At 40.7% G+C, this 11,212-nt stretch overlaps 2 protein-coding genes across 3 annotated transcripts; one reads left to right on the forward strand and one right to left on the reverse strand.

The window, feature by feature from the left end:
- Positions 1–2,309: 2,309 nt before the first annotated feature.
- Positions 2,310–4,704, reverse strand: LOC6597675 (vacuolar protein sorting-associated protein 33A). The gene is made up of 2 exons (XM_002022793.2): positions 3,086–4,704; positions 2,310–3,020 (listed from the first exon to the last, which is right to left on the reverse strand). The coding sequence occupies exons 1-2, from the start codon at positions 4,529–4,531 to the stop codon at positions 2,610–2,612; spliced, it is 1,857 nt and encodes a 618-aa protein (XP_002022829.2). The 5' UTR covers positions 4,532–4,704; the 3' UTR covers positions 2,310–2,609.
- A 760-nt stretch (positions 4,705–5,464) lies between these two features.
- LOC6597677 (gamma-tubulin complex component 2 homolog) lies at positions 5,465–10,953 on the forward strand. 2 transcript variants are annotated; one of them, XM_002022795.2, is made up of 8 exons: positions 5,465–5,535; positions 5,623–5,778; positions 5,837–6,200; positions 6,275–6,808; positions 6,876–7,921; positions 7,990–8,311; positions 8,511–8,621; positions 10,526–10,953. In XM_002022795.2, the coding sequence occupies exons 1-8, from the start codon at positions 5,480–5,482 to the stop codon at positions 10,742–10,744; spliced, it is 2,808 nt and encodes a 935-aa protein (XP_002022831.2). In that variant the 5' UTR covers positions 5,465–5,479; the 3' UTR covers positions 10,745–10,953. The 2 variants fall into 2 exon arrangements, with proteins under 2 accessions (XP_002022831.2, XP_026848908.1); XM_026993107.1 differs by lacking the exon at positions 8,511–8,621 and having other exon boundaries at positions 10,526–10,951.
- The last annotated feature ends 259 nt before the right edge of the window (positions 10,954–11,212 follow it).

The raw sequence follows: 11,212 nt of genomic DNA on the forward strand, positions 1-11,212 counted from the left end.
CATAATTTGTTGTGTTACCCATTTCTGCTTTTTTTGCACTGCAAAATTGTCGTGAATTCGCATCGTCGGATTGCCCTTGCATTTGAATGTTTCGATTTGTAAATGTTTCTTTCAATTCATTATAGTTAACCCGAAGAGTTTACGGACATTGTACCTCCATGTCATTTTTGCATGTTAGGTTCAATATTTTCGATCTGTGTGTGTATGTTGTTCTTTTTCATTTGGCTGGATACATGCAAAAATTTATTTTTGATAACAGATAATACATGTATTTCATCTTTTTTTTTTGTTGAACAAGAAGTCTTATGGCCAAATTTTGTATAGACGAAATGCAAAGAGTTATGTTTTATTTACCATTTATTTTTGTTTTAACAAAAAGGATATTAAATACATAAACTAAATATTCTTATTTTAGAGTTAATGCAAAGTGCTTAGTCAAAACAATAAAAATTGTATAGAAAATTAGACCGTATAAATGTTTAATTATTTAAAGAACTATTTTTTTGGGGAAGTATATTCGATCAGTTGTTAATCTGAGTTGAGACACGCATCAATCGCACACACTCTCGTCTGCGACCATACAGCAGCAAAGGAAAGAAATGAAAACTAACTAATACATATACGAGTACATTTGAAAATTACACTTATTGTAGCAATTAAATTTCCAGTATAAACTATACAATTATGAAATGAGCCTACAACATTTTCCGTTAGTAATTATTTAAAACACATAGAATACAAATTCATATGATTAATTAGAGATAGACACAAATATGGACGGACAGAGACAGAGACGGAGACAGAAAGACGAAAGACAGATGAACATGATTTGTTAGATAATATGATGATGATCGTGATTATTATTTCGGAGGTGTATTGCATCCAACTACACAGCTGGATAATTACTTTTGTATGTATTAATCAACCAGATTAATATTCAAAATATGATTATTATGATAAAAGAAGGAAATGGAACACATGGAAATGAGAGAAAAAGAGATAGATAAAGAGCAACATGGGGAACTTAAACCATATGTAATATTTTCTATATCTGTAAAATGGATTAATTTTATATTATAATTATTATTATATAAAAATAAATTGTATTTTTGCATTTATGGTAAATGAGAAACGGAAAAGAAACAAAAATCAATTTGATGCACGTCGATGTCTATAAAATACCACTTATTTAAAAATACACAAGCATTTCTCAATTTTGGTCAGTGGGGTCGCAGACAGCACACCTGGAAGCACCAGCGCACCAGAGGTCGATGCCACAGTCGGCAAAATACAAATTCAATAGCATAGTGTCTTAAGTGTTGATAGAATTCTGGTTGCCAATGTTAGCTCTAGTAGTGTGAGCAGCGGCGGCAAAGGCCGCGGCTCTACTTTGTACCCGGTACACAGTCAGTATGGCTTCCCTCCGCTAGATGGCGCACACTGCACGTGAGAGAGAGAAAAGCAAGCGCGTGAAAGGCGTTGCGTAGCCACAGATTCGTCAATCTGCATTTAGTTTAGTTTTCTCGTATCTTTAATCGTACCACAGATATTCGTCCTTTGTGGGGGCTATAAAAGGCGGGACGAAATTTTGATGGACGATATCACAGAAGTCTGGATACAGAAGAAACAATTTTTTATTTACATTTTTTGTACTTAAAGTTGAATCATTAACTTCCTTAGAAAAATATAATTTCATAAATAATTCAGCCACGTCACGATTTTATAATCAACCAGTCGCAATGCTGTTCTGAGTTCAATCCCAGTACCCAGTCAGTAAATATGTAATATGATGATTTGTGCAACTTAGGCAATATATTTGTGTACTTCCTATATGCTATTTCCACAGTTGCAGTTTGCACATTCCGATACATCTCCCTCTCTCGTTCTTCGCATCCAACGAATCAGCCTTAGACCGTTGTATCTGGCTCACTTCGGCAGGGGCGTACACTGGAGGAGGAGGAGAGATAACACATGAGCGAGCAGATGTTCGCCCTTTGTGGAGGTGGAAGGCAGCGTGAAAAATGTTTAAATACCCGTGTATATATGGTCTTATATAGGCTCTTCTATATGGCTATACTATGGATGCCGACCAAGAATATACCTTCTGGCTCCTATCAGTGTCTATCTTAGCGAGTACTCTATGAGAGGGACCGTATCCTAATGATTTTTGCCTTTTCAGAAAAGAGTACATACGAGTATGTAGAGGTCTCATTTGGTGTAGATCTAAAACTGAGTGACTAGTGGGCATAGAAACATAAACGACAGACTCCCATCGAATTAAACAAGTTCAAGAGATTTTAGCAATAGTCTACAAGGGTTACAAAACGTGAGTGCTTTCAAGGCGTTTATTATTCGAGACTATCTGAACGAAGTTTTCTTTGCCTTCCCTACCTAATGGACCGTCACAAACTATCTTCGGAATATGTAATAGAAAATTGATAAATATGTACATGGTTTTATTGCTATGCTTATTGTTATGCATGTCAATTTTTTATAGATGTGATATATGAATAGACGATAGAAAGATATTTTCATACAGCTGAAAGTCTTTGGAAAACTACATTAAAGGCTTCTCTTTAAGCCGTGAACGAGACCTAGAGACGGCGCGTTCAGGTGCTCATCAGGCTGTCGAGGAATGTGTTTTTGTTAATGATCTTGGTGGTGGCGATCAGGAACTCTACATTGTTATCCTCCTGGTCGGCTAAAAAGCGCAGGGCAGCAATCTCCGCAAACGTGCATCCTCCTACGAAGCAGACTAATACAACTCGCGGAACATGCAGCAGCGAGCCCTCGCTAACCGTGGAGCCCGCGTTCCGACCGCCTATTCCGATTAGCTGCGCTTGGAAGTCCTCGAAGGTCGGCCCATGCAGATTGTTAATCTGGCTCTTCAGTGTCTGCCAGCCCAGCGGCTTTAGGGAAAGTTCCACCAGGCGAGCGGTCAGCGGAGCGTAGAAGCTGTGCACGTAACTTATGTCCTTTGGATCTACCTCGACATTATCTTCCACGGTTAGATGTAGCGTCTGCAAGGATTAGAGATACAAAATTTAGAGTTATTTTCTGGTATTGAAGATATACGCTTGCCCACCTTTCTCAGCACAGCATATGCCCGCGAATCCGTCTGCGGATGCAGCAGACCGGCCATCTCTAGGTTGCTGAAGGTGAGCAATACCTCCAGACCATAGACTTGAGCCACCTCACGCTTGTAGTGGTTCAACAGCTTGTCCTTCAAACCGGAGCCGGCGGCACACTGCAAGCAAATAAGGCGCATCACGTTGCGTAGGTCGGCCTTGCTGGCTATTTTATCCTCGATGTAGGCACTTGGCTTGTCAATGTCGGCGCAGACCATGAACTCTTGTTCGGCAGCCAGGTCGTCTGAGAAGGTGGTATTGTTCACCTGCTCGTGGATAAGGCCTGCTATGGTCGTGTGCTCTGAGGTGGACTTCTTCTGGGCCATCAGCTGGGGTAATACGTTCTCCACAAAGGACTTAATCTCCTGCACGGTCTTGTCCTGTGATGTGGCGTGCATCTGGGTGTGGATCTCCCTGGCCTTGCGGGCAAGCAGTTTAGTCACTTCGTTAAAGTTTTTGTTGCGCAGCTCCGCATACAGCTGCTCTCCAGAGTGCATCAGGATGGTTTTCTTCTCCGAAGTCTCGAGCAAGTGTTCTTCGGGCCTACGGCCTTCTGCTGTCTTATCGGAGGAAAACAAATCGGCAGGAAGGTTAAGCTTGTTTTGCCGAATGCCGTAGAACTCGTCGATGAGGCCCTCGTAGGTGAGCTGCGTGGCCAGGGGGCTGAGCAGGTCGATGCCCCTATCCAGCAGTATCAACTGATCGATGGCCCCTTTGTCGCCGTTGTACAGCGACTTCTCCTCCATTCCCAGATGTTTGGCTTGATCCCAGACGCGTTGAGCCTGGACACCCTTTCCGTAGATCTTTGGAATGCGGCCATAAAGGCGCTGCAGCTGAACGAGACCAATAGCAACCTGGTACAGAGAGCTTGTGTCGCCATCGATGCTTACGTCGCGATAGGCATTAGGTATCTCCATTGTCACCACGTCCGCATCTAGCGGCAGAAAGCTCCAGGACAGCTCATCAATGCGCCCGAAGCTGCCGATCACGCCTTTGTTCTGCAACTGGTTAACGCATAGGCAAGACCGTCTTGGCGCAAACAGAATATGGAACTGGCGCCCACCGACCTGACCATAAGCTTTGACGTGACCCACCAATTGATCCATAAGCGAGACTCTCGGTCGCAAAACGTAGACGATGTTTCTAATATCTTTGGGCAAGACCAAGTCCGGCTTGAGAGCCACAAGCCTAATGCCTCGGTCAGCAAAGAATTTTGGCTTAGTTACTAGCTCGAACGGTCCAATCATTGCCTCGTCCAGCACGATGATTGTCGAGCCCTCGATCCTATCCAAGTGTTGCACAAGCTCACGGTAAGCTGCCTCCTGCAGCAGTTGGAGGTTAAAGCGCTGCCCCGGACTCCTCAGGTAGGGAAACATGTCGCTGGCTCTGTTTGGTGTTCGCATTTGTGTAATTATTGTGTCATTAGAGTCAAATTCTAGTCACTCGGGTCGTTGACGATGCTTTGCATCCCACACACATGAAGATTTTTAACAACAATAAGGTAATGGTATCCTGCTGCAAGCACTGGAGGGTGGTACTGAGGCATACAAATTTGTTCCTAAACTGTGACTTCTGGCACAAATAAAAATATTTAAAAGTATTTGTGAATTATTAGTGGTACTTCACTAGTGGTCGTATTTTACTACACTTCAATACCGGTCAATCATGACGATATTATACACTGTCCCTCTCTTTTCGGTCTTATTTACCGGTCAGTACTACTAAAAGCGCTCTGCCCATGTTTATTTTATTAGTACTTGTATTATATTAAATCATTTTCCCCCATTTGTGCATAGTGTGAACAGATGTACATGTTCTACGACTAATGGCCATATGACATTTAGGAACCAAATTTGTCACAGGGGCCTGTTCTTTTTTACGTTCTTGCGGAAAAGAAATGCAATAAACATGTATGCATACCCTTCCTGTTCGTTGACGAGAGATAGAATATTTCTATATTTCGCTCGCGCCAAGAAAATACCATCTGTTGCTTTTCCAGTATTAATCGGTATTTTTTTTCGGATCTGATCACCGCCTCTAGCTACTGGAGTGCTAAAAGTTAGCCGCGAAACATTTGGTCGACCAAAATACATTTTTCTTACTATTTTCTTATGTTTTGATATTGTTAAGCACACTTATAAAACTGGATGGGACAAAATAAATCAACACGATATTCTAAAATGGCAAAATAAATCTGCACGATATATATTAATCGCAAAAAATGCACACGATATTTTCAATTGAGAACAGTTCAAGCGCATATTTATGAGTGTTTGTGTTTTTGCTAGTATTGGAATGTTGTAATTTTACCGCTGCTTAATGCATTATAGCAACAATTCGCCCACGCCATTATGAGTAAAGTTGATCTAGTGCGTGTGGTACTACACAATCTCATTGTCGAATCTCAGTAAGTAAATTGGAGCCCATCAGTGCACAACTGCAAGTGCTATTTTTCTGCAAGCATACTCTAAATACCAAAATAATTTTTTTGTAGAGCTCCATACACGCCAGACATCATTGTGAGGCATTTTCGTGCCACACACGAGCAGCGTCTCTCATCTAACGAGCTGCTGCATTTACTGGCAACCATCAGCCAAAAGCGGCCAAACTTTCAAACAGTGATCACCGAGGTCACCCATATACTTAAGACGTCAGTATTCTAATATAATTCATTGGGTGTCTAGTTTTTCACGTTCCATGCCTTTCAGGAAGGATCCTATGTACGCACTGCTTGTATTCATCGAACGATTCAGCTGCGAAGATATCGCCGGTAGCCACTTTAAGATTGAAATGCCCTCAGCAACAAATCAGAGCAGTACTGGCTCTCCTGTCAGTGCCTTGTCCTTGGCGAGCTTTGCTCCAAGTGCGTCGACTAGGAGTCTAACTGACGATAGTGCCATACAAACATTGTCAAAGTCCCAAAGCATTCCCACATCAACTCCCATGAATTGTCGTAGAAGCGAAGTATCCCCAGTCCGCTCCACGGGGGGATTATTTGGACGACGCAACCAGAATCTAAAACTGTACCATCAGAAGCAGAAAACCGATCCAGAACGCGCCGATTTGAGTGTGGTTAGAGCGAGCTATCCAAATAGCCACATTTTCTCTAGTTAAATCTAATCAAAATTTATATCTTTTGCATCCAGATCAAAGAGCGCGTGCTGATGGCAGTTTCCAGCAGTTCTCTGAGTAACTACCGTCCGCTGGGAAGTACGGAAGTTAATTTGATGAAGTCCTCCGCCAGTATTAAGACCAATAGCTCCACTAGCTCTGTTCTAGCGGCGGCGACCGGTTTGCCGGATGAGTATCGCACACACATGCTCTGGGATTACTGCAAAGTGGATGGAAACAAAACGGTGCAGCCGGAGCTTGGCGCCCTGCCTCTGGAAAGCCAGCAGCGGGTCCTTCTAAAAGAGCTGATCCATTGTCTGTGTGGCACCCGAGGGAACTTTATTGTCCCTCTGCCGCCAGATGCGAACAGTACAGGCATTGCTAAGTATGAAACATATTTCACTATCCATGCGCACCTGGATAAATCGCTAACAGAGCTGCTGCAGGATATCCTTCCCCTAGCCTCGTACTTTATAGGCATTCAAAAAATGATGGCGGCCACTGATGGCCACGGGCAGGTCGTTAACTCTCTTAATGCGGCTCTCCAAGATCTAACCAACGATTTCTACGTAAGTGTATGCAGTACTAAATCTTCTGAAGCCTCTAAAAAGAATATTTTATGGGTTATCCCTCTAGGTGCTGGTTGTACAAGCTGAGCAGGAGCTACAGCAGCAGCAGTTGACGGTTCAGAAGCTTCTGTACTACCTACAGCCGACCATCTGGGTGATGGAAGAGCTATGGACGACGTTGGTGAATGTGCAACTAAACGAGTTCCAGGGAGCTGCAGTGCTGACGCATCTGCACGGGCGGATAAAGCGGCTGGAGGGGGACAGGGCGGCCCAACAGATAATGATCAATCTGACGCACCAGGCAGCCGAGCCGTACATGCGAATGCTGCAGCTTTGGATCCAGAAAGGAGTTATTGTAGACCGCAACCGTGAGTTTCTGGTGGAGGACAACGAGGTTGTCCACCAAGGCGAGCTGCCCGAGCACTATTCGGACGATTATTGGGAAAAGCGCTACACCGTGCGTCGCGATCGGATCCCTTCCTTCCTGGAGAAGTACTCGGACAAGATACTGCGAACCGGCAAGTACTTGAATGTGATCCGACAGTGCGGAAAGCGAGTGATGCCCACCCAGCAAATGGAGCTTCAGCTTGATCCGACCAACGAGCGGCACGTGTATGTAATCAACGACGCCTACTACTTTGCCGCCCGCATGCTGCTTGACGTACTACTTACGGAAAACGACCTTATGGGGCATCTGCAGTCGGTAAAAAATTATTTGTTGCTGAACCAGGGCGACTTCACCATGCAGTTTATGGACGCCTGTGAGGACGAGCTATCTAAGAATGTAGATCTGGTGCTGCCCATGACCCTGGAGAATCTGCTAGGTCTTACATTAAGACTGTCTTCGGCCCGTAATGATCCCTACAAAGACGACTTGCACTGCGAGCTTCTCACCTACGACCTTGTTACACAGATGTCAAAGATCATGAACCAAAAGGAAGAATATTGGCAGTCGCAGGACCGCCTGGACCTCAGTGGTCTCGAGTGCTTCGCTTTCACCTACGAAGTCAAGTGGCCTGTCTCGCTCGTCCTCAACCATATCGCCATTTCCAAGTACCAGATGCTGTTTCGTCAGCTCTTCTTTTGCAAGCACGTCGAGCGTCAGCTTTGCAAGTGAGTATTCCAGATCTATTCTTCCAGATCAGGTCGCACTTAGCCCTCGCCTTTGCTATTTCTTGCAGGATTTGGAAAGAAAACTCTATCGCTAAGAAGTTCTCGCCGCAGGCCGCTGAGCTGTATCGATCGGCGTTTACTCTGCGCCAGCGCATGATGAATGCCATACAGAACCTGGAGTACTATATGATGATTGAGATCATTGAACCCAACTGGCACATCTTTATCGAGAAAATGAAGAATGTCGAGAACGTGGACAATGTACTCAAGCTGCATCAGGACTTCCTGGACTCGTGCCTCAAAAACTGCATGCTGACTGAGTCCTCGCACTTAAATCGAGCCATATTCAAGTTGTGCAAGATCTGCCTCAAGTTTTGTGACTTTATCCAGGTGAGACTGTTACTAGAACCTTTCACAAATTGCTATGCACCTTTGAGTGCTGCCCCTGCAAAGATAACTGTTTTATTCCTGTTTATATACGTATGTTCTGCGCTTTCCTCTGCTCTCCTCTCCTTACATTTCTCTTTCTCTTGCTGCCTGCCTGCAATAAATTGAATATAAACCAAACACCCTTGATTCGACCTTAAAGCTCTCGCAGCGTTTTTTCCTCGACGCTGAGCTCAAGTCAATGGTCTGTGACTCCAGCGACGACAATACAAATAACTCCGACGTTGATCAGGGAAACTCGAATTGTCCACAGGTATTACGCATTAATGGCTATGGAAAGCTGCTCTGATTTCTACTTGCCTTTTCCGTAACAGTGTTTTTGTGTTGCTTTTTTTTGCTAATGATTTGGATCTGGATTGCATGTTAATTTCAAGCGCAGCTGAAACCACATTATTTGCGTTTTTTTAAATAGAAATTATAATGATTACATTTGAAGTGACTATTTTATATGGATTTATTTATTCATATTTTCTTATATTTATGTTTATTTTAGAAATAGCCATTTATAACGCATCTCAGTAAATTCTTCTTTGGATACATATCTGAATGCTCTCTTTTTAAGTTGTTTTGGTTGTTGTATAAGTTGCTGAAACAGTAACAGACAACAACATTATTTTTTTTTTAACTGTGATAATTTGTATATTAAAATACAAATTTAAAACCCAAAATGTAGCAGATTTTCATGGAAAAATTCAACTCAAAATAGAGTTTCCACTCTAATTTTAGTTTTTACTCCCCAACAGATGCGCACGATGACTTAGTTTTCTATAATTTTGGATAAATACCAATAAACACAAAAAACAAACTAACAAATATAAACAGCAAATTGGTTATATAGACATTATACATAACCCGACCTTTATTTTCATTTATTTGCGTTAACCTTCTTTAAAAATTTACAAAATTTAAACGAAAGAGTTTGGCGCCTTTCTACATACAACTTTTAGCTGATTGTTTTTTGGTTAGCCAAGTTAAAACCAAAAATTATTAGTAGGCACTATTAAAATTTACCATTAAAGTCATTTTTTCATTTTTTGTTTACTAAGGCGCTTATTATTATTAGTAACAATTAACAAAAATAACAATATACGATAATATTATGTACTGTAGTTATTAAAACTAAGTTTATATAATTTTTAAACTTATTTTAAAACATCGTATGTAGATCCAAAACAAAAAAGCTTTCTTCAAGATGATTTTCCTGTTATATTCAAGTAGATTCATTTCTTCTTCGGTCCATGTATGCCCCGAATTAATTCTACAGAAGTTTCAATTAAGTCACAAAAACGGGAGATAAAAAACAAGATCACGACACATTTTTTTTACACTTACTTAAAACAAAAAATTCTTTAGTAATATATGTCTTTAACTGTTTTCCCACATAATCTATACATTTGTAAAAAAACATAAAAAAATATTTAACGCAGCGTTTTTTACAAATGTCGTGTTTGAAAGCTCCTGCTGATTAACAACAACAAATCCAGCAATTTTTAAGTTATCGAATGCAGAAAATTGATCTATCTATCTATCAGCGGGATTTTGGTTGATTTTACCAGTAACAAATTTTAATTTCGTTCCGCTAGATCAGCGGGTTTTTTGGGGACTAGCTTATTCAAAAAGTATCTCAATACTCCACAAAATTTTAAAGGGAGTGTGAGCCCCGAAAAAGAAAACGACATCATTTTTTTCAAACAATATATTTTGTATTTTGATATGGAGGTCAAATTTTTTCCAATAGATAATTTCGAAAAGTCAGACTCTAATACTGGGTGACTTTTTTTCTTTTTTTTTTAATTACTTAATTAAATGTAATCAAAAATCTTATCGATTTAATATGCCAGAAAAGTTATGATTATGAAGAAACCTTTTTTATTTTGCACATAATCAATTTCGTTTCGATAGATCAACGAAATCGCCAAGTATTTATTTCCATCTTCTATAATATATAAATGGTCTTGTTTGCAGCCTAACAGGCTTTTTTTTATTAAGATATAGTTTTATTGTTTTAGCTTCAAGAGAATATAAAATCTATATAAATTCGTAGAAGTTCTTCCTTACTTACTAAGGACTTACTCTTAATTTAACGCGTTTAAATATTTTCGATCTTGAAAAATATAAAAATTAAAATGCTTAACTAAATTCTATTACTTCTGCCAGTTCGAGAGCTCGTTGGATCCGACAGATACGTTTTCGGAGCGCGTAAAACGCTTTGATCTGGAATTTACCGGACTGTTGATATCTTTTCTCAAGCAAATCAACAATATGGCCAAGAAGAACACCGCCGATCGTTTCATGAATCTGGTGCACCGAATCAACTTCAACGCCTTCTACTCCGATCAAATGGAAAAGCTTTGCGTCAAAGATGCCATGGGCTGATTCAAAGGAGCACGCGACAAGTAATACCAAAAGCAAAGAAGATGAAGCAGTATAAAACAAACAAAAAAAAAAAAAAAACCATCCAAGCTAAACATGTATTTAATTATTTATAATTTTGTTCATTCCCAAACGCCTTCTGGTGTTTCATAGCACACAATAATTATTTTTCATTTAGCTGTAAAGTATCTTTTTCATTAGATCGTTTTAATAAACCATGAAAAGCTAGTTGTTGTTAATCAGTAATCTGATATAAACTATTTTTGCTTGCCATCTTCAGTTAGGCCAAAATAATCTGATCTGTAAGTGCCATAACAGAAAGCCCTATATCCGAGAGAATCAGAGATGAATCACATTACATACAAATTGTAGCTCGGTTTTACGACATGATTTTTGATGCTGTTTAAGTGTATATTCCTTTTGTGCGAATTCACCTGAATTTTAAATGCTAAAAATGGTTTTTTTCCGCGC

The sequence above is a fragment of the Drosophila persimilis genome, unplaced genomic scaffold, assembly GCF_003286085.1.
Source record: "Drosophila persimilis strain 14011-0111.01,24,50 unplaced genomic scaffold, DperRS2 tig00000804-arrow-arrow-pilon, whole genome shotgun sequence".
Taxonomy (NCBI): domain Eukaryota; kingdom Metazoa; phylum Arthropoda; class Insecta; order Diptera; family Drosophilidae; genus Drosophila; species Drosophila persimilis.